This window comes from Conger conger, chromosome 8 (genome assembly GCF_963514075.1).
Source record: "Conger conger chromosome 8, fConCon1.1, whole genome shotgun sequence".
In the NCBI taxonomy this organism is placed as follows: Eukaryota; Metazoa; Chordata; class Actinopteri; order Anguilliformes; family Congridae; genus Conger; species Conger conger.
Window position 1 is genome coordinate 32,825,796 of NC_083767.1, and position 23,741 is coordinate 32,849,536.

The 23,741-nt window shown below is 42.6% G+C and overlaps 1 protein-coding gene across 2 annotated transcripts in view; it reads right to left on the minus strand.

Annotated features, from left to right (window-relative positions):
• ankrd50 (ankyrin repeat domain 50) overlaps positions 1-23,741 on the minus strand; it is a 51,909-nt gene that overhangs the window by 19,991 nt on the left and 8,177 nt on the right. For both annotated transcript variants that reach the window (XM_061253231.1, XM_061253232.1), the window contains one exon: positions 13,409-13,638. In XM_061253231.1, coding sequence (XP_061109215.1) covers positions 13,409-13,638 — 230 coding nt within the window. The remainder of the gene's footprint in view (positions 1-13,408; positions 13,639-23,741) is intronic.

The following is a 23,741-nucleotide window of genomic DNA, read 5'->3' on the forward strand; positions in this document are numbered from 1 at the left end:
CATGCCTTAATTACTGCTAGATGTGACAGGCTTCATTTCTTTATAAATACCCCCCCCCCCCGCTCTATTTAAGGAGAAGAAATAGTGACATGTATACTGGGAGCTAAATCATTCCCCTCTGGTGTAAGGGACCAAAGGGGCTAGTGTGAAAGCTTGACCCCGTCATAACACGTTGGCATGTTTCTTACAGAAAGTGAATTTCTTCATTCATTATTTCAAATATCTCCTACCTCCCTTCTTCACAAATAGACAGTGACATGTAAATCATACCTTTGTTGTATGGGGAAAAAGTGTGGAAGCTTGATTGTGTAATAATGCTGAATGCTGGCATAATTAGTTTTTTTCACTCACTGGTTATCTGCATTCTTGATTAGTGGTCTATCTCTGGACCCAAAGCGTTTAAAAAAACAACCCGCAATCATCTGTGACCATGACGATAATGCTCCAATACGGGCAGATTAATGAGAGTCAACATTGGCACGCCGGATTATGAACATGGGTCCTCGAACCCGGTTGCCGTGGGAACAGGGGACAAAAATGGACAATGACCAAGCCGGGGTGGGGGTGAGGGATGTCAACCTGCTTTGACGGACAGATGCGCCGCAGGGAGGATGCAAGAAACGCCTACCTCCCATGCAGAGAAGTATCTGAACTAAGGTCTGTGCAGCATTATGTTCATGCACAGGTTTGGAAATGAATTAATTGGTGCCTAGACCAGGTGTAGATTGCTTGTGAGACTTGAAATGTGACTGCAGGAGGCTGGGTGCATCAGCACGTCTGCCCCAAAGCCGAAATGAAACCTACACCTACATGTTCATGCATTTTTGTTTTCCTGAGACTAGTACTTACTGTATGTCTGCAGAAGAGCATCTGCAAAGTGACTAATGTAATGTGATGCAGACACATTGGGGGGGGGGGGGTGGGGGCGGTTTTGTTTGCCATATTGGAAGTGACTGAACTTAACAGTACTTTAAAAAGTGACGTAATTACAACTGAAGGCAAACATAATAAAGAAGAACCAAAATGGGATTTCACTGGTTAATGTAATAACATTTAAAAGAGTCAAGAACTGGAACAGGAAACGTGACACAAGCAGGAGAAAATGCCGGAATGTACAGCACTAGTCCCAGGCCTGGCTTCTCTCACAGGAAGCAGGGAAGTAAACTCCATCCTCCAGAGTGACCTCGTCTGAGCAGGAAGTGCGGCGGCCTGCTCTCCGATGACTCCAATACCCACGACCCCAGAATTAATTCCACACAAAGAAACGGAGCAGCCTGCGAGGCTGCTATTGGAAGAATGCCCCCCTGCCCCACCCCCCTCCCCAAATATTTAGACTCTGAATCTGCACAAGTGAAGCCTCCGCTGGGCCTCTTCATAACGACGGGTGTCCCGTGACGATGCAGGTGCCTGACGGAAAAATCCACCATCTCCTCGCAAATACAGTTTGCATTATTGTTTGGCTCGTGTTTATATTGACAGTAAGCCAGGGTGTTACATTCCCCTGCTGAAATCTGTCCAACAGCAAAAAAAAGAATAAGTGAGGGTAAGGAGGAGTGGGGAGAGAAGAAAAAGGAAAAAAGCAGGGGTCAAGATCAATACGTGAGGAATATTGAGACCCTTTGCAAGGGCCAGGGGGGGCGGGGGGTTTGAAAGCCACTAGTGCACCGCTGAAATGAGCCCTCTGTCTCCACTAGCAATCAGCTGTGCTAAATCTGAGCTGCCACCTGCCGGGGCTCCCATTCCCGCCTGATGAGGACTGCTACAGGGTGACCCAACACACACACACACACACACACACACACACACACACACACACACACACACACACACACACACACACACACACACACACACACACACACACACACACACACACACACACACACACACACACACACACACACACACACAGGTGAGGACTAGGATTTAATGAACTATAATTAACTATCAAAATAAATTATAGCGCCAACACCAGAGCCATTAGGCGCAGAACTGTGTGCATGTGTACGCATGTGGTTAAGTGTGTGTGTGTGTGTGTGTGTGTGTGTGTGTGTGTGTGTGTGTGTGCGCGTGTAGGTGTGCAGGTATGTGTGTAGGTGTGTGTGCAGAAATTATGCAGCGCGTTTGCAGCATTCTGCCGCATGCCTCTACCCTCCTCGCCCAACCCAGAAGAATGGCAGAAGAATTACAGAATCTACTCTGTACTACTGGAGAGGGGGCGGAGCCAGAGTCGGCTCTACTCTGCAAATTAGCTGTGAATGGCACTTTGCATCTCTTCACTACCTTCACTCTCATAGCGACCACAATTTAGGAAAAAATAATTCCAAAGTCTTGGCCAAAAAACTGGCTCCCAGGACTTCCACTAATTAATGATTGATAATGATTTCTGCACTGTGCTACCACCAACAGCCATTACTTCACACCTACTACAGCATGACAAAGTGTAGCTGCTTTAAAAAGTAATGGGGTTCATGCGTAATGGAGTAATTAGCATAGCAATTCTTCTAGCTTTAGTTAGTTATTTGGCATTACCTATTTTTATTTCTGCTGATTTGACAGCTGCATTCGTTTTCTGCACAAAGAAACCTTTCCAGAAGTTTCTAACAAGATATACTCAATAAACAGCTTGGCCACGTTGGTGCCAGTCATATAAAAAAAGGGTACAATGACTGACTTCCGTTTTTTGTAAATTATTTTCTTTCATAAACATTAACTATCAATTATGTAAATTAGCTGGAGGTAAACAGATGTGCTTTTGCCCATCCATTGGGAGGGGGTGGACACACACACGCTTCCTCCAGCTGGTGAACACATTTTGGAAGGAGAACAGCAGCAAACAGGACGTAGCACTATGCCCAGAGAGTTCTCTGGTCGTGTTAGAGAGAACTCATTTACGGTTAGCTCGTCTCATTCGCAAACCTCTGCCGCTCTTAACGCCACAGTGTGCCTCCACTTCTCATTGCTTCCAATTCCGCTGGAGGCCTAGTCAAATTGGCACTATGTCCAGGCTGTTGAAAACCCGGATTGCTGCCTCAGCGTTTTTCTCTCTCTCTCTCCCCTCATGAAAGACTACAATGAACCACATGCCTTGTGTACAGACCCCACGGAAACACACATAAGCAGCTGGGGGTTCAAAAGCTGCCCCAGTTAAACTTAACCACCCCCTCACTTAATCACCCCCCCACACATCTTTATGTTCAGCCTTTTTCATAGGTTTCATTTTCAGAAATATATAGATATATTTACGTTTTCTTTAAGCACATATCCATGTTCTGCCAAAAGGTAAAGGAGTTGTGTTGTATGTACACAGAGGTGAACTGCAGCCAACACAAACTGCTTTCACCTCATAAACTAGGTCTCTGCCAGCTTTTCCAACCCGCTGAACCATACCTACAAGCAGCCAGCAGATTATTTACCCAGCTACAACCGAGTGGCTTGTGGAAACTTTCCCGCTTTCCTCCCCTGCAGAACCAGAGCACAAAGGCCTTCCAAAGTGGTTTCCCCTCCGCAGAAATTAACAGGCGGCAACAAGGCCACGCTAATTCCCCGAAAGTCACGACTTCACCCAGACCACTAAATATTAACAAGTCACAACTTTTCCTCTTCATTTTTCATTTACAATTTTATTTGAGCGTTTATTTTTTTGCACTGTGGGTCTACTGTTAATCAGCTGTGACAGTGCTCACAAGGGCCTCCCTGAAATTCAGTCAAATCTAAATAAATAAAAATGCCATTTCTTTTTAATCCGCTTCTCATTTTCTAGCATAGTTTCAGAACATGACCCGTGAATAACCTGTTGGTCAGAGCTTGATCCTGGAACCTGTGTCCCATACGGTGCTCCTCTACAGGCCTCGGGTTCCCACAGTTAAAGGGCAACAAACGATATACACCGTGGCCCGAGCCAAAATGGTTCACCGACACGCAAGGCGGTCTAGCTTTTCACACAGCGTGACTGCAGATAAACACTGCATGTGCTCAACGTGTTTCTGTCTAATGCCCGGCTTCTGTTGGATAATTACCTAAGTTTTTCCCTCATTTGTTTGTCTAGTTCTGCCTTCTGGGGGAAAAACTGTGAGAATTCTAACACTGGTTTTAATTAGACTGGTGTCTCTGACTCAAATGGTGTAACGCCAACAAATCTGAGCATTAAAAATAAAATGGCCCAGCAAAAAAGGTACAAGTATTCCGCCATGTGTCTATGCATGTGAAGATAATAATCTCGGATTTCATTTTCAGATCAAGCAATTCTTGACTCCAACAAACTCTCTTCAAAACATCATAAAATTACAGTCTTAAAGTTGTTTTATTTGACATTTTAAAATGCATTAGTTCTGCTCTCTAAAATGCCAAACTGCACATCATAACTTTTTGCCCTTTTGTAGGGATACCTGTTGCAGCCCTTTGCTACTGTGTCCTTTCTGAATTTAAAAAGATCAAAACTAGCATTCTCACCGAGGCAAGATTCATCCAGCAACTTCCTTTCATTCTGTAGCCCACAAAATGTTCCCAATTTAGTTATTTTGTCACTTGATTTTTCATTTATTTATTTATTTTTTAAATATGAAAAATTATACAGGTCCTGGAGCACCTGTTAAGATAGACATGATCATGAACACCAGTGCATACCAAGATATTTAAATAACAAAACAATGCACCCTGCCCCCTCCCAATGAGATTACAAGATTTCTATTTTAATTGAAAAATTTAACTTTTGAATGCAATTCACTTACGATTACCCACTTATATAAGTACAAATATCATATAATTAAATATTAAGTGTTTATAGACAAGCCAATGTAGCCCCCAAAAAAGAGCTGAAAGGCCCTGCAGTAAGATTTAATGAACAAGAGTAGCCTATAAACACAAACAACTGATGCCGTGAACTGGCAGCACAAAAATGGCTAAAGATCAACAAGTCCTGGACAGTGCTGAGAGACTGCATTCGTAAGCTACCCAAAGCTATCTTTTTGCTGAAATACAAAGGCATTTTTAGGTTTCACTTACAAATAGTACTCAGGACAATTACATTTATTTTAAACTGCTTTGCCCATGATGTCTACCATGTCAACAGCATAGCCTAGCCATTTATGCCTCGTTTGTGAGCGGAAATTAAATTTGCGAGTGTTCCTGCAGGAAAGCACCTACATGTTTATGGGAATGTGAAAATGAAACTCCTCAGTTTACAATGGCACAACCAGCAGGGTCGGCCAGTGGTCTTGCAACCTCTAAAATGCTTCCTTTTTTTTTTTGCTGCATAGCAGGAACAAAGCAAGCGGCTGCGATGCTCACAAATTCACAGCGTGGTAAATTCCTGTAAGCCACAGACAGAAGAAATTAATTTCCCCATTTCGGGACAGTTGACATTTACCGCTGACAGGAGTGATGACAAAGGCCGGCATGTAATCAGAGAGGGGACATGGAAAAAAATTCAGGGAGACGGGAAGCGTCCGTCAAAAAACACTCAGGGGACAGCTGCTGTTTACAGGACTGTCGTGCTCAGGAAGATCCCCGTCTACTGCAATGACCTCAAAACCGACCGCGCAAGTTCAACTGCCTGAACTCGTCACAGTCGTCGCAGAACGCAGCAGTCAAAGAAAGCGGGCCTGAAAACCTCAACAGCTTGGGTGAATGCTGTAAACTCGCTATAAACCAATGACTTTCAAATTCTAATAATAACTGTTTGCTTTATTTCTAGTGTTTACAGTCCCCTCCAAACGTGGCAAGGTCATTTCCTTTGTCAAATGAGATGAGATGACAGGTCCAACTTTCAGCGTTCATTTCCCGGTAATTCTATCTAGATTTGTTAAAATACTTTTACCAACCAATTTTTAGGTGAGCAAAGGTATTAAAACATGTGAGTGACAGGTTTCCCAGATGTGTCCTGTTAGATTGATTGGTTAAACAATAAATAGTAAATGTCTACTCTTGGTTTTAGCCTTGGGTTTTGCCTGTGAAGACTACATTTGTGTTAGAGAAGATAAACTAACATGAAGACCAGAGAATTGCCTTTGGGAGAAAAGCAAGCTTAAGAAAAGAGGGCAAATCATTGGGGATAGCTTGAACAACAACTTGGAATGTCCTGAAAAAGAAAGACACTTCTGGGGTACTGAGCAACAGACATCGAACAGGTCAACAAAGGAAAACAACAGCAGTTGATGACAGAAACATTGTGAGCCGTTAAGAAAAACCCTAAAACATCAGTCACAGACATCACAAACAATCTCCACAGGGCAGGAATGAAGGTAAGAATTAGAAAGCAGCAATATAGAGGCTATACCAGAAGATGCAAACCACTCATCAGTAGTAAGAATTGGAAGGTGAGATTACAATTTGCTAAGAAGTACAGAGATGAGCCACAATAGTTCTACAACAAAGTTTTATGGACTGATGAGACCAAGATTAACCTCTGAGTGATGGAAAGGCCAAAGTGAGGAGAAAGAACGGATCTGAATTTGCTCAATGAACGATCCTCTAAGAAGTTATACACAGGATGACCCAAGAAAGTTGATACTCTGATACTAAAAACATGGCCGCAGTATGCAAATAAAAAATTATGTGGGCATGGCTTATCACTAAAATGCTACTAACTCTGAATCAGTTAAATTGAGGGAATATGGCAGCTGTATTGGCACTAACCCTAAAGGATTGGCCCAATTGAATCAGAAGGTGGTATTTTTTTTTTTTTATGAATAAATTCATGAAAATCAAAAACTGTCATTATAGCTGTCATTATATACTGTGAATTTCCAATATTCAAACAATCATAACACCTGCCCGTTTTGAGCTGGAATCCTGCATCACAAAATCAATATTTAAAGAGCCAATCATGTGGCAGCAACTAAACGCATAAAAACATGCAGACATGGAAGAAGGTCAGCTGTTTTCCAGACCAAATGTCAGAATGGGGAAGAAATGTGATCTAAGTGACTTTAACCGTGGAAAGATTTTTCGTGCCAGACAGGGTGGTTTGAGAATCTCAGAAACTACTGATCTCCTGGGATTTTCACACACAACAGTCTCTAGAGTTTGCAGAGAATGGTGTAAAAAAACAAAAAAAATCCAGTGAGCAGCAGTTCTGCGGGCAAAAAAGTGTGTTGTTAATGAGAGGTCAGAGGAGAATGCCCAGACTGGCCAAAGTTGACACACATTACAACAGTGGTATGCAGAAGAGCATCTCTGAACACAAAATGCGTGAAGAGTGGATAGGCTACAGCAGCAGAAGACCAATAAGTGTGATAAAGTCTAATAAATACTGAATTAAGTGCTCACTGAGTGCATATCTGTACCATATTGATCGCCTCTATTTCGGATTGCCACTATTTGGGAAATACCGTAGCTGTACCCTAAAGCACATATTAATTAAGGTGCAAATTATTCTGGAACCCACTGTATATCTGTACAGTATTTGTCACCACCATCTTGGATTACAAAATTAGTTCTCTATTTGGGATGCACTAGACCATACTACGTTGAAACCTAGCCTAGGTCAGCGCTTCTGTCTGTCATTTTTAGAAACTTCTGGGATCATTATGGGAATCGCCTGTGGTGTTGTTCGCTCAACCTATGAGTACAGAGTTGACGACTGGCTTTAGGGTACACGTGAACAAGATGCTACCATGAACATCGGTGAATCAGCTGCAGCTCGAATCAGCTGTAGTAAAGCTCCAAGAATCAGCAGTATGTGTGCGTATCCGTGTTTGTATCCTTGCGAAACAGACAGTCATTTTGGGCCATGGATAGCGCTGGCACGTGTCATCTGTGGGCGGTAACAGGCGGTAACAAGAAGACATATACTTGGGGCTGGCAAGGGACAGCCACAAGGGGGGCTGGGATGGGAAGAACAGCAGGGTAGGGAATAGGAAACCTTTTAGCTGTTAAACGGTTGTCTGTACACGCATTGCAAATGAAAAGTCTATGGGTTCCCAAAAAATTATTGATATAGAATATCGAGGAAAACAGTCTGCATTCTATCAGTGATACTATCAGTGACAGATGCATCTCTTCAGATGTCAATGTATAATGACAATGTATAATGCATCCAATCAACTTATTTCTTTTAAAATGTTGACTGGGATGACTTGATCTAATCTAATGCTATGGATAACTGCTTAACTAACTGCATAATAGAACACCAACTTTCAATGTTTTCAAGTTGCAGCAGGTGTGAACAGTTTCATGAGTATTTGCACAGCAATGTTATGCATTTTTACATTACGTATTTGTAAGGTCCCTGATACATAAGGGCCTTCATAACATACAGTGAGGATAATGTTTGGGACAAAGACCCATTATGTCTTGATTTGCCACAATTTTAGATTTGGAATTACACAATTAACGCGTGGTTATACATTTTTTTTTTTAATACATTTTGGTTTCACCATGTAGAAATTACAGTGGTGTTTACACATAGTCCTCCCATTTCAGGGCACCATAACATTTGGGACACATGGCTTCACAGGTGTTTGTAATTTGTGTTTAATTAATGCAAGTAAAAGAGAGCTCTCAGCACCTAATCTTTGCTCTCGTCTTTTGATCACCTTTGGAAACTTTTATTGGCGTTTATTAACATAAGGACTAAAGTTGTGCTAATGAAAGTCAAGTCAAAGAAGCCCTTATGAGACTGAGAAACAATAATTAAATGGTCAGAGACTTAGGCTTACCAAAATCAACTGTTTGGAACAGAATTAAGAAGATGGAGAGCAACGGACTTGGGAAGAATTCACTCCATAATAAAGAAAAACCCCAAGCACCAGTCCGGGGGGTAGGATCTCATTCAACCTCCGACAAAATCTACGGAAACCTTGGGTGTTTGGAAAACATGTGTGGGTTTATGAAAAATGGCTCTCGGTTGAAGGACAATGGCCTTCAAGGAAAACCCCTCAATCTATGGAAAAAGTCCCTCGGTCTATGGAAAATGGCCCTCGGTTGAAGGAAAACGTCCATCGATCACAGATGTTCTTTGTTAGCGGTAGCATGCTAGCTGTTGAAAACAACAAAAATCGCTGAAATTAACCAGCCGGTGACAACAACAGTAGCCGCATTGGCAAGCTAGTCAGCAATGTTAATGTTATTGCAGCAGTGGCTATCGTGTGCACGTTCAATAGTATAGCTGCTTCTATTTCATGGCTAGTTAGCTAGCCACTGTTATCTTCATGGGCACCGCCTAACATTACATTCAGCAAACATGGACAGCAGTGACTCGCAAAGACGTTCGGAGGGGAATATTTGAAGGCGAGAATGTAGCATTAACTTGAACTTTAATGCACTACAAATATGAACTTTAATGCACTACAATGAATTATAATGAAGGTTCCTTGTCCAGAAAAAAATGTGCCTCTGATGTATAGCCCTACAGTGCAAAAGTCCTATGCACAAAACAAATGTTCCACAAAAAAGAAAGACTGAACACTCACATTTACCTAACATTTTATTGCAGACATTATACAATTTGCAAAGTGCAATTCTTGACTACATCACCCAGTTAAAGAGTTAGGACTCGTTTTATCAATAACTATTCAAACTTATTTGTGGGATAAATGGTTGGAGCAAGACAATCAAGAATATTCAAACAGACCACTTCTCATTCAGAATGAATCCTTTTTATTACAACGGAAAAACACAGGTAGCGTCAATTCATATGTTATACAACAAATTAAAATCTTATATTCAGTCTGTCAGTAGGTGGTATCAACAGCCAGAGGTGTCACTGCTCTGTAATTCACGAGTATAGTGCAGCAAGGCATCTCCTTATCTAGCAAGGGGAGATACTAAATACTGCGAGTAGCCTACACAAGTGACCGTTAGAAACAAATAGGCTAAACAGAACACACCGCGCTATAGGCTAATTATCTTATTAATTCAGTATGATTTTACCCAGACATGACAATGATGACATGGTGAGAAGCGTGGCTGCCATGTACTGCCAATACACTGAACTAAGTAGGCTACGTTGAGGTTACCAACAAGCCACGGAGTCTTTACTAACAAATCAGGAACTAACTTACTAATATCACTCTTGTCGACAACTATGATGAAACTTACATGCATGCGCCACTGGTCCTGTGTGAGGCATAACGGATATCTTTGAAATAATAGGGCAATTTAATTTGGTCTAACTTCAACAATGATGTCCTAGTGCTACTAATCCCAGCAATCTAAATTCTTCAGAGGGGCAGCTTGGCCAAAAGAGGGCAAGAGAGCACGAAGGTGTGCATGTCACTGATCCTGAGAGATGTGTCCTTTTGTTGAGTAGGCTACATTAATGTTGCACACTTTGCTAAAGCGAAATTGTCATGTTCTTTGTACTGAAATATTTAAGCACCCTGTTGAAAAAAAACTGCTCGATCTGGTCAACAGCTGGTAGCTGGTTGACCAGTTCAGACCAGCTCCCATCTTGACATGGAATGATCAGCTCAAGCTATGCTCCAGTTAAGCATTTTTTCAACAGGGTGCTCAAATATCTGAACCCCAAATACTGACAATTTGGCTTTAGCAAAACATGCTACATTAATGTAGCCTAATCAACAAAAGGATACATCTCTTAGGATTGGCCATGTTTACTGAATGTAATGTTAGTTACTTCAAATGGTTGGTTACATCCGGTTCTGGGTCACGCTTGAGGGAAAGTCTCTGAATTGAAACATGGCGGTAGCCATGAAGATAACGGTGGTGAGCTAACTAGCTACAAAGTTGCAACTACCATACTTTTGAACGCCCACATATAATAGCCACCAATACAATAATGTTAACGTTGCTAATGCTAGCTAGATAGCTTGCCAACACAGCTACTGTTGTAGTCACTGGCTGGTTAAATTTAGCGATTTTCGTTATTTTATCAGTTTCTACAGTTAAAGTGCATCTGAGATTGAAGGACGTTTTCCATAGACTGAGGGCCATTTCCCATAAACTGAGCTGTTAATTTCATATTCCTTTATGTCACTATTTCATAGACCGAGGCCCTAATTCACTATAGAATAAGGGATGTTTTCCTGCAATGAATGCCCCTGGCCAGTGGTTCATTCTACAGCAAGAATGTTCCTGCTGAATTTAAAAAAAGATTTTTTTTTTTTTTTTTTTTTTTTTTAATGGTCAATTCTTCAGTGGCCAAGTCAATCACCAGATCTGAATCCAATTAAGCATGCCTTTCATATGCTCAAGAGAAAACTCAAGGGGACGAGCCCTTGAAATAAGCCTGAGCTAAGGCTAGCTGTAAAATAACGTGCTGTAATTTCTATATGGTGAAACCAAAATGTATAAAAATGCCCTTTGTTAAAATCTGACAATGTGCACTTGAACCATGTGTGATTTTCTCATTACAAATCTCAAATTGTGGAGTTCAGAGGCAATTAAATACATCTGGGCTACCCAAACATTTTTCTGAAGTGACCCCAAATGAATGTTCACAAACTTACCTTACCCCAACACGCCACCCACATACATCTTGTGCCTACCAACACCCTTTAGCCAGGACTACACTAGAAATACACCACTACCTTTCCTGCCTCATTGCCTCACTATAGTTGGGTTGCTGTAATGTTAAACATGTAGTGGCCTACATTCACATATTTTAAAGATACAAAAATTGAATTCTATATTTTTCAGACGACCCCATTCTGAAATCGAGCAACCCAACATGGGGTCCTGACCCACAGTTTCGGAACCTCTGAAATAAATGATGGGTCTCTGTCCCACACATTATGGAGGACACTGTAATAAAACATCATTCTTTGGGTCAGCTATGAATGAATCATAGGCTACCAGGTTTTATTTAATAGGCATCTTTAATGGAAAGATGTATTTTACAATCATAATCATACTTTCTTCACACAGCTATGTTAGATTGAAAGTGGATGTAATTCATGAATAGCTTGGTATAAATATAAATAGCACCACCACTTGTCCAGGACCTATCAATATTTCAGATGCGACTAATCAGGAACCGTTACTAATGCCATAGTGGTTTGTGATACCCATCCCTAATCATAACTTGGAAAATTGTTTTACTTAAAAGATGACTGCTGATTACATTCAAATATAACCAACAAGCTCAACTGTGCAAGTTTTTCATGTCTCACTAGATTGACTGAATATGAACAGGGTGAACTTTTGTTTCATAGTCTTTTTGAGAACAGGCAGTACTTAAATCAATCTGCATATCTGGAGCAGGAAAGCATACTGAAATTTCAGTGCAGATATCATTTACTGTCCTGTTCCTGGCTTTGAAGCATTTACAAGCTAGAAAGTAAAAAAAAAAAAGATGAATGGTAATGTTGAGAGACAAAAAATGGGGGGAAAAAGGACTTGAAGACTTGAAACAGGCAATTTGTTGGTCTGCTTTTGTGGTAGGACTTCAGTTTATCCCACTTTCCAAGCAGTGACAAACATATTCCAATACACCAATCCAAAAATATGCAACGCTCACCCAATCTCCTCCTCCAGGGGCATGTTTCCAGAGACATGAGCGGTTAACAACGCAGCTTAAAGCGCACACGTGGACTCTGGGCAGCAGTGCAAATACTGGAACCCCCAGCCAAAAATAGAATGAAATTATGAAGGGATTCAAGTCGTCGGAAACACATTTAACTTTTCACGTCAAGACGACTTTGGCGCTTCAAGGAGTTGCGATGGGTAGAGGCTACAGAGAGAGCGTTGGTTAGCTGAAGAGGTGACTCCTACACGGGGCTCAGACACAGTCTCAAAATCCCGCTGTGACTCACATAGGCCCCTCCCGTGTGTCACATATGCGTATGTGTATGTGTATCCCCCAAGCGAAAAGAAAACACGACTGAAAATGATTAATTCCACCTTAAATCTACAAAAATATCTTTACATGAATCTAGATTTTTATGGTACATATTTCCGTGTAAACAGTGTGTGTTTTTCCAGTCAGCATCAGATTATTGGAGGTTTGCCACAGACAAAAATGGAGCACCCCTTGAGTCTAGAATGGTCACAGTACCGGCTTTAAATAGCAGGAGCATTAGGCTACGCTACACTCACTGCCTTCTAAATAAAAACAGTACAGCAGGCTATATCACAAGTAGTACAAACTAATAACGCAACATTAATATGCCTTAGTATACCTGAAACCAAGTACTGTTGCAAATCCAGCATTCAGCTCTGACCAAAACCACAAATGTCGAAAATTACTTCTGATTCAGGATCAATTTCCTGAGGTCTCAGCTTGTACAAACCAGACATAAAGCAGTTCTGGATGATGGTTAAAAATCTCCCTACAAAAGAGTTCAAGTGTTTCCAAGTACTACGGTCAATGCATTTCAAGTCTGGGGTTTAATTCTTTCTTCAAAAACTGAAAGACTTCTCCGGAGTGTGAGGACACGGACATGGTAACCATGAGTGCAGGCGCGTGAGGAGAGCACCTTCGGGTGGTGCGGATGTGGGCCCTCACCTGTGAACAGCTTGGTGACGGCCTTGTTCTGGCGCCGGGCGGAGCATACGAGGAGGAGCCAGGGAGGCAGGTATTCGTGGTGGGAGGCCAGCAGCTCGGCGATGCTCCTGGAGGAGCCAGAGGCCCGCTGCTCGCCCTCGCCCCACTGGCAGCCCTCATCGATGGAGTCCACCAGGATGAACAGGGCCTGGGACGGGGCCTTCAGGTTCAGCAGAGGAACCAGGACACACCTGCCGAAAAAATAAGCACGGGGTCAAACACACAGCACGACGAAAAAAACAACAGTGCACGTAGCACAGGTCAGACACACATCTGACCGAAAAACATACATATGAGGACAGTTTCAGAACTTTTTTAATAGCAAATCAGTGCTTATGTCATTATCATTATAGTAATCGTTCTTGGTGTGGACTGGCATATGAGTGGTCAGCCCCCAGCCTGTTCACTTGGGTAAGGGAACCCATCACTTCCACAGGTGACTGTGGAACACCGAGTGGTACGCTGGTAAACCAGTGTCTCACTATCACAGGTGACTGTGCCCTCACTACGACAGGTAACTATTAGTTGCTTTTATCCAAAGCAATGTGGAGTTAAGGGCCCAATAGCTACATTAATATTATCGTGGCTACACTGGGGTTGCACCACAAAGCTTCCAGGTCCTAGTCAAGCACCTTAGCCACTAGGCTATAGGCTGCCCCCTCACCTGTGTAGAACATGGATTACATGTCAGCACCGGGAAAACCAACAGTGGCATCCCAGGAAATAAACGAGAGAGACCATTACATCAGTCTGTGAATTAGGGCTTCAAGGACTGCTGTGAAGCCCACAGCGACACGGCTAACAGCTAAGACTTCCCACAGGTGCCAACCGCCTTTCATGTTCATTACCGGTACAAATCCACATAAATGAATACATAACACATACATTAAAACAATAATGCTTGGATGGTTACGTTCTCAGTCTTGTAATTCACCTCAGCAACTTGTGTTAATGCACCACCGTCCAAACAGCTACTGTCTATATCCAGTAAATCCAAATGCACGTTTGGCATGACATGATATTTGATGTGGATGGGAAATGAATTAATGAATATGAAGACCAAGCGGGATTGGTAAATTTCACAGGGGCACACATATTGCACACGTTCCCTCTAAAGCTTTGGAATCCAGCAGGGTTCCGGCAGCATAATGTCAGGGCGTTGAACTTGCAACCCCAATGACCTCGCGCTCTACCCCTGCCCTCTTCCCCTCGCATCAGAACACCAGAGCACAAGCAATAAATTCAGACTTGGTTTAGCTGCGCTTTATGGCATATAGAGAAGTTGCTAAGAAAAACTGAGCTTTGGAGGGAAGCTTTCCTTAGTAGAGAAACTATTTCATACAGAAGCTGTCGGTAGTTTGGCTCAGTCTGCTACCCTCATTTGCCTGGGTGTCTATCCCTCCCGAATTTCACAGTCTCTCATCTGATGCTCGTGGATTTCCGCACAGGCTAGCCGGCCAACCTTTCCCCGCACTTTCTGCCGAGTCATCAGTCAATCGTTACACGGCATGTTCAGCCGGTCGCTTTCTGACTCTCCATCTCTCTCGTTCTCAGGGGTGGAGTTACTGGTAGTAGCAGGGCGGATTCTGGTGAACCATTGTGCCGTTTGCCACGCTGCCACGGTAACGCGCCATCGCATGCTCAATGGCTGGGTATAGGGAAGCTAATGTACGCCTCTGTGGCCTTGTCAGAGAGAGAGAGCGAAAGAGGGGGAGAGAGAAAAAAGAAAAGAAAAAAAAAAGCTCAAAAGCCACATTCTTCCCTCTCGAAAATCGACCACATTCACATTACGTTCAATCAAAGGCAATAAATCCAATTACAGCGTCTCAGGCTGAAAAGACCGGGAGGAGGGGGGGAGTGTACATTAGGCACCAGATTCCAACAAACAGGCTATGTACGGCTAGCCCTGTACGGGCTGAACCAACAAACGGATGAGAAACGAGCTCTGCTACAGAGAGAACAAATGTTTTTTCCTGGTAAAGCTGCGGTCCCAGCCAAGCCCGATTCCCCTCAGACCCCCAAGAGAGACAGCTGAAGGTACGTCCGACCGACAAACACTGCCCTTGCCTGCGCAACCGCAAAAAACAGCCACAGATTCCTCTGCAGTGGCTATCAACAGGGGAGCCCACAAGCAGCTGAAACACTGAGCACTGGATGAGCTGTCAGGGGGAGAAATTAATTTGAGCACAGGTGGCAGTGTGACCAGCCAGGTGAGGCTAGGTTTAAAACCTGTGCCGTTCTAGAGCAAAGCACCCCCTCACCTGGACTGATGAAATCAATCCCTGCCAATAAAAACCTGCGTCAATTACGTCATATTTTTGGTTTTAAATTATTATATGTGCTTTACTGACCTTGTCTGGTGTATTGGAACATATGACCAAAAAGAGCAAACCTCCACCTTCTGGGTCTCTTGGTTGTCTCAGTTGTGCCGGGCAAGATCAATTGAGCACAGAACAGCATTTGAATCCAAAAGAATTATGTAATTGAACCAGGTCTAAAAACATATTCAGATTAAAGAATTAAAACTACGCAAACTGTCCTCTGACAGGCTATTTGGAGCTTCTTTGAATGTCCTGGAAGCAGCACATGCTTGAGAACATGTTAAACATGTATTATTGACGTAATGGAAGCAATAGGAGTATTACATACAACCCGGATACCGTGTTTGCAAATGTAAAATGCATTCTCATGGAGTATTTTCTTTCTCCAAGAAATTGCCCAGTGATATTCCGAAGACATTCGGACGAGTTTATTGGAAAATGTGAGTATTAAACGGAAACTTAAAAAATCATAAAATATTCATACATTTTGTGACAAATTGACATCATGAAACAAAAGTGCTAGGCAAACATATCTCCCACTAGCCTGGCCAACATTAGGCTGGATATAATTTCTGGTTAAACAAACTGATTCAGACTGCATACATTAAGCCATTGAAAACCTAGTAAGCATTCCACACGTTTAAAACATATTTCTCCCCCTTTATAAATCCTGTTCAATCACTTAAACACTGATGAAACCCACACAGTTTAACTGCCTGAAACATTCTGGTCAAAAAAGCCTGTGCCTGGCGCACTGAAAGTGTTTTATCATACGCACTTTAGAAAAAGAGGTTAAAATGCGTGGAGCGTGTGGCCATCTGTCAGAGGCTGGTTCAGGGTAACACACGCTGTGGGAGGGAGGGGGGCTTCTTGAGGCACATGCGGTTTAATGAAGGCCCTGCGCCAGGTCCGGGAGGCATGTCGTATCATAAACCTGTCTTGATAACACACAGTTTTGTGCCCTTTCCTTCGTTTCAGGAAAAATGAGTGCGTATTTCTAAATTACGTCACGTAAAACTTGCTTATTTACCAAACAAAAACTTCCATGGAAGTGAAGGGTACTCTCCTTCCTTCCCAGTGGACTTTGCAACCGCTGCTGATTTTCCACCAATAGGAGCAATTTAGTGGTGGGACACACCAGAGACATGTCATTGAAATAGAGACAGTGAATAGAGAGTGAGCGATATTTGGGCCCAGAATGACCACACTCGCTTTGTTCATTGTCAGACAAGACAGCTTCATTGAAATAAATGGCTGCTATTGATTTTTTGTGTCACATTGCATTAGGGCAGCCTGTAGCCTAGTGGTTAAGGTACATGACTGGGACCCGGAAGGTTGGTGGTTCAAGCCCTGGAATAACCACAATAAAGGCGTCAGCTGAATAACAAGTTATTATTAATATTATGATGTTTGGATTAGGTGTCACACAATTAGAGCAAGGTTCACATCCAGGATATCCCTCTCCATCAGGCACGAGCCAAAGCATGGCACACGCCTGTCTGTCTACCCTCTGTTCATTTTCCGGGTCTCTGCAACGGCACTGATTTTAAATCAGCTTTACCTGACACTGGCTCTGGCGGTGGCTTTCTAACTGGGTTAAGTCAGAGATACGTTGATTAAAGACAGGCGAGACGCTAGCATTAACCGTAATGCTCCTCGAAATGCTCCTCGCAATTTTGCTAAAAAGGAGAGCTCAACCTGTTACTGGCCGTAAAGAATGAACGGCAGGAAATTGGGAACTTCACTAAGGGTGCAACTTAAACCCTGATATCAATGATTGTACCAACCATTTTGTCTCCTTTAAAAACTTGTTTGCTTAATGTATGGTGAAGTATTTATCCGGCTGAAAAAGCATTTTCGACATGATAGTCCACTTTTGCCACTGAAACATTTTACAACAGAAGACCACAACATACGGCATCTCATTTAATGAGTTAGGACCTAATTCTCAAAGTGCAAGAGAATGCCCTTTGTAAATGCTATGCTAGCACTACTGAATCGGAATCATCCATAGTGCATGCCCCTGTTGACACCTCTCAAATAAAAGTATCTCTGGTTAAGTGCACCTTCTGCAAGTGGCTCTGGCTAAAAGAGTCTTGGCTAAATCCCTAAATTGCAACACCATACTGCATGCGCCACTGTCCCACAATAGAAGCACAGCTAAAAAACATCGGCACATATTTCCAAACATGCCTCCCCACACAGAGTTCCCCTGGTAACTATAGCAGTTTTCAGGCTATGGTTTATTAGTTGTAGGTTACATATTTAGGATTATAAGGGACTAGGGATGTGACAAATCAACAGTTTTTGTAAACGGTTACCATTCCATTATGAAAGTGGTTAACAGTGTAGCCGATACTGCTTATGATTGCGAGGGGTGCCGTCTTATTTATGAAAAGAAATTAAACAAACTGGAGAAGCCTACTGACAAAAAATCAATTGCATTTTCAAACTTTATTTAAAATAGTTTTATCTAATATCTGCAACATTGTAAGTCAGATAATAGCCTAATTGCCAAATTAAGGATTTATATTTACCGTGACATTTGATGCCCAGCAGTCTGTAGTTAAAGCCGTGAAGGTTACGTGCTGGCATGCTGGACGGTCACGTGTCATTTTTTTAAATACATCAGTTAAAATTATAATTCTTCATGTTTTCATACCTCTTCCCTGCGCATTCTGCCTGACAGACTTGATTAGTGTGAAATGTGCCCAATCAGCTGCTATTGAGAACTTTGTTACAGACAGGGTTGTGCACACAAAATTCTGTGGTCACGTTAATGTCCAATATTTGCATGATATACGTTAACATGAAAACACTACCGCCGGTGTACGGTGACAGGATTAATGTGGTCCTTTTAAAGCAGGACATTTTCACCTTCAATATCCAATGGATATGATAGACTACTGGTCTAAGGCTTTTCCCAGGATAATGTAGGCAAGATAGCTATATACACGATATACATAGAACACAGCACTTAAAAAAAAACATTGAATAGTGATTGCACTATTAGTAAGTTCTCAATCAAAAAAATAAATGGTTGTATAAAAACAGTTGTTACATCTAATTTTAGCCTTTATTTTTCAACTTGCCTACTTAGTAATGTTGCATGCAACATGTGTCCAATGATGTATTGCTTTATTTGTTTTTATATATATACGGCATAATGGAAAGCTACGTTCAGTTTGCCGGTAGTTCAAATTTGTGTGTTAATGAATAAACGGCCCACTGTAAACCTTAAGAAGCGCCATACAATTCTAAGTGAATCAACAGTTACAGATTTAACACACCAAAAATATTTGATAACAATAATAATGCTGCATTCGGTTCCTTGTGGTGTTGTGGTTTTTAACCCCCTAAAAGACTGCTTGCTAGAAGTAGCCTGACAGAAGTTATTACAAAGCCAGAATTTTCCTTTCAATTTTCTGACCAATTTGTGCGTTTTGTCACTGGTGGTGAAAGCGCATTTAATTAATTGAACTGAGCTTTCCATTTCAGCTTCTGAAAAAAAAAATAGGTTATCGGTTAGCAATTTTTGGTGAACTCGTGCTACTCAGTTTCCCTTAACCGTTTAAGCATTTAACCGTTCACATCCCTAGTTGGGACACAGGGCAAAAGCAGTATGATTAGGAGAAACCGACTCAACCCTCCAGCCCCCCATCTGAATAATGTGAAATAATATTTTGGTGGCTTTGTAGTTTGACCTGGTGGATCTAATCCACGAGCATAGGTACAGAATCCGTTCTGCTCCTGAAGTAAATCAGGTGTGAGAAGGTGTGTTATAGAGAATTCTTCCATACGCGCAAGCTAAAATATACTGTGCTGTATTGATAGGGAGGCAGCTCAGAGAATTATGTTGTCACATTTGTTCTGGTTAGAATGATGTCCACCGCACCTCTCTGTGGGGAAGGTGATTTCTGCTGACTCACTTCTCTCTCCACACTCAAACCCACTCGCCCCTCCTCCCTCCCCACATGACAGTATGAATCTAAATGTTTAAACAATATTCTACTATTGCTTGTTATTTTAGAAGCATAGAAAAGCGGCAATTCCATTGAGGTAAAAGTGTACCTGTGTATTATGCATTCTTAATGCATTTCATTCCATTTGTTAAAGGTGGGAGGACTGTCCATTTTTAACACACATTTTTTTTCCGCTTGCCAAGTGCGAACTACATGGCATTAAAAATACTGAAATTGCTGCACCACTCACATTACACAACACTCTTTCATGTGATATGTTGCCTTGCCGACATAGTGGTGCTCACACTAGACAATCAAGTGCCGGCAAGGTTCACAAAGACCTTACACCTGGAGGGATCCCTGACCAAGACAGATCCCAAAACTCGAAAACACGCTCCTCTCCTCTGGTTCTCTGACGCGCTCTCATTGGCTATCGCTACTTGTCGCACATCGTTCCTAACTGATCGAAACACACAAAAAAATATCAGGGCATCTGGCTTAGGAACATTGAGTTCAGAAGAGCCTCCAAATCGCACATACTTAATAAGCGTTGGTAACGGGCACGGGCGCTGATTTCGCTCTGAACTGCGGTTTTTGAAACAACCATTTCGAACACAAATCAGCACCGCTGATAGTTTAAGTGGAAATATCTAGTACCGATGCTCAAAATACCATGCTTTCCCAAATGCGCGTGCCTCTACTAGCACGGTGGAATTTTTTGCCAACTATCCAAGTTTTTTTTTTTTTTTTTATTTTATTTTTTTTTTTTAAATCAAGATCTTCCCAGGTGGAAAGACTGCTCGACCCACATTTCACAGCTCGACACAAAAACATTTCCCCCACAGTCTCGGGGCTGTGACTGAAGCGTCGCCAGACCGCGGTGACCCACGGAGAGGAGGCACGTGTCCAAGCAGAGCAGCAATAAGCTCATTATTTCACTTAAGAAAAGCACAGATTACAGCTACAGCCTTCAGAAAGCAGAATAAACAGAGCAAATGCAATTTACTGCGACCCGGTAAAATGGTAACTCACAGCGTACGTCAAGTGAGCCGAGAGATTATTTAATCTTCACAAACACAAAGACTGATGTGAATTCACATGTATGGATATACGAACCACACACCGTGCAAACCTAATTCCTTTACAATTTAGAGTCAAATACACATAAGGAATACAAATAGCTGGTAATGAGAAATTGAAACGTCCACTGAATATCATTTGTGAAACTACTGGGATCTAGAACCACAGAAACAGGAAAACACACACAGCCCTCTGTAAACTAATGCATGCAACCAGATAAATTGGTCTACTCCAAACTGGAGTGTAACAACAAGTAGCCTACATGTCCCAAAAAACATTAAAAAAGCTGAAATTAACATCAGTTTCACAGCAGCGAATAAGAGCTGAAGGGCTAAATCAGTTGGATCGGTTGGAAATCCAGGCAGAGAAAGCTCCTTTAGAGCCCCCAGGCCTCCCAACCGTCATTTAAAAGCAGCGACATTCACAGTCTCCACTGTGGTATGCGGCCTTGGCCGGCCACATAACGCCGTGTTTACTTTTAGATAAATCTGAAATCTCACCCCAGTGACAAAGCCCCCCCGCCCAACACCCCCTCCCACCACCACGTAGACTGCCTTCCCTGCTCGGTTTCAAGCCGACCCCAGGACACCCCGAATTTGTACACGTGTTATGCCGGTTTCTGAGTCTCCATGGCAACGGGAAGGAACGGGAAGTAGTGTGGAGTGGTGAAGATTCATGGTCTCACGGTACAGGACAACAAAAATCGTGGAAATCTCCTGGACGCCAACCTAGGTCTGCTGCCACGGCAACACAAACTGCCTTAGTATCAGTACCTCCCCAACTGTCTGACTGGCAGATTACGGACAGCCGTACGGCCCCAAACCTGTTGAGAGGGCAGACCCACCAGAGCGAGGCCTGATGACCCTCCCCTTATGAAATCCAACCCCCCCAGCCTCGGACGCTATAACATTACAGCTCAGAATTATTAGCAGCGAACCACTCATAAATACCACAATACCCAACAAATACCACCACCCTCCCCGGCAACATCACACACCAGCCAATACCACAAACCCACGTTAACACTCTAGCCAGTACCCCTACCAGTACCACACCGTGGTACCCTGTGGTACCCCTGCACTTCACTTGACCCCCCCCCCCCACCCTTCTCCCCCTCCGAAGCTCAATTGCCCGACCTCTCAGTATCTCACGTGTCGCAGGAACATTTTTAAAAAGAGGCTTTACTCTGGCTGCTGACCTTCTCCAGCTGTGCGCCAGATGAAGGCTGTGCCGTTCCGAACTGTTCCGCTACGTGTACACTCTACGACCCCCCGCTCTCCAAATGCCCTACAAACACCGTACTACATACAAGCATACAAACAAAAAAACTTCCCACGTTCTCTCCCTCTCAACCGAGGAACTAGACAGAACAAAAGTACTCTTAAATACCCTTAAATATGTGTGTGTTTCACTTATTTTTTTGAAGCTGTAAACTGAAGGACAGTTGAGGACAAACCATGCTTGTTTACTTTAAAAGTTCCCCAAGGTCTGCTCTCTGACAGAATAACGGCCTTGGGACAGTAAACTGCACCATGGGCTTTGTCTGAGGGAGTTAAGGGCTGCTGTCGAATGTTTGCGGACTAATTCCACATGCACCTCAAATCAACCTTCAGTCCAGGTACATCTGGAACAGCGCAGGTAGTACAGACTCCCATCATTTCACAGCCTGACCGGCGTCACACAACACCAATAGCTGTGTTGTCATTATATAAAATCGCACCACTCAAAGCACTCCATCCTTGCTCCAATGATGAGTGCCATACATTTCAGCTTAAGTCCTTATGTTGTTCAATCAAATTCAGTTAACAGCCTTATTGTAGGCAAGAGCTTTAAGTACAAGGTGACATTGCATGTTGTGGTCTTTTCCCCCTGTAGTGTTGTGGCAAAAGCTACACCGTTTTACAAACTGACACTGCAGTGGTGCCCTGAGCCCCTCTACCAATTTCAAAAACTATGTGTGGCATAAAAGGCACCGTAAAAAAGTTCTGGATGTGGCTGACATTTTAACAATGACAAAGCCATCATGAGTCATGGCTGGCAGGTTAATGCACAAGTAGTGAATGGAAAAAAAAAAAACTAACGCAATCCACCATTTTATGCTCTACAAGGACTGGACCTGCAAAGTGTATTTGGTCATTTTCTTTCCTCAGTCCGCAGTTGTTTGTTCTTCCCGACACAAAATGCAGTTGCGTCAATGTAATTAGGGATACAGCTGAGAGACATGTCCTCACATAGCACCAGAAAGAAGCTCGACCAATAACAGTGAGTCACAAGAATTAGAACGGCAATCATGATTGGTGGATTACTTCTGACTATACAGCCTAGATATTTTAAGTATAGCCAGAAAGTATTCACCAATTACCATCAGTGTTGTTCCACTGGTGATAACCTGCATCCTTTGTGATTGGTTGAGCTGCACTGGTTGCTATGTGATGATATGTCTGTCCTATCTCCATAATGTGACCAGCATCCACAGCTAGAGGAACACAGAATATATCAGGGGAAGAGTCTGAAGCATGGTACCTCAACACACTTCTTCCTAGAGGGCTAGATTCTTTTTTTTAAATGATGCATACAGCCAGGTATCGGCAAGCATAACATTTACGTTTTGAGGGTACCGTTTATAAAACAATTCACAAATAATATGCATTTCATATTATGCAAACAAAACAGATGGCTTCTTAAAAAGAGACAAAGAGACAGGTATTGCTTATTCATTCTTTCATAGGGAGGTGGTGTGTGAATGCAAAATGATTAAGAGCAGTAAAATCATATATCCTGATGTGAACAATATTTTAGTTTTTATATGATGAAAAGGACAGGTCAATAGGTCAGGTGAAGTGCATCTGGCCCTCAGTGACCAGCACTATATTGTATTCTTAGTTCAGGGGACACTTCCTGTCAAATTTTCCTTGTAGCTGAAAAGTTCGC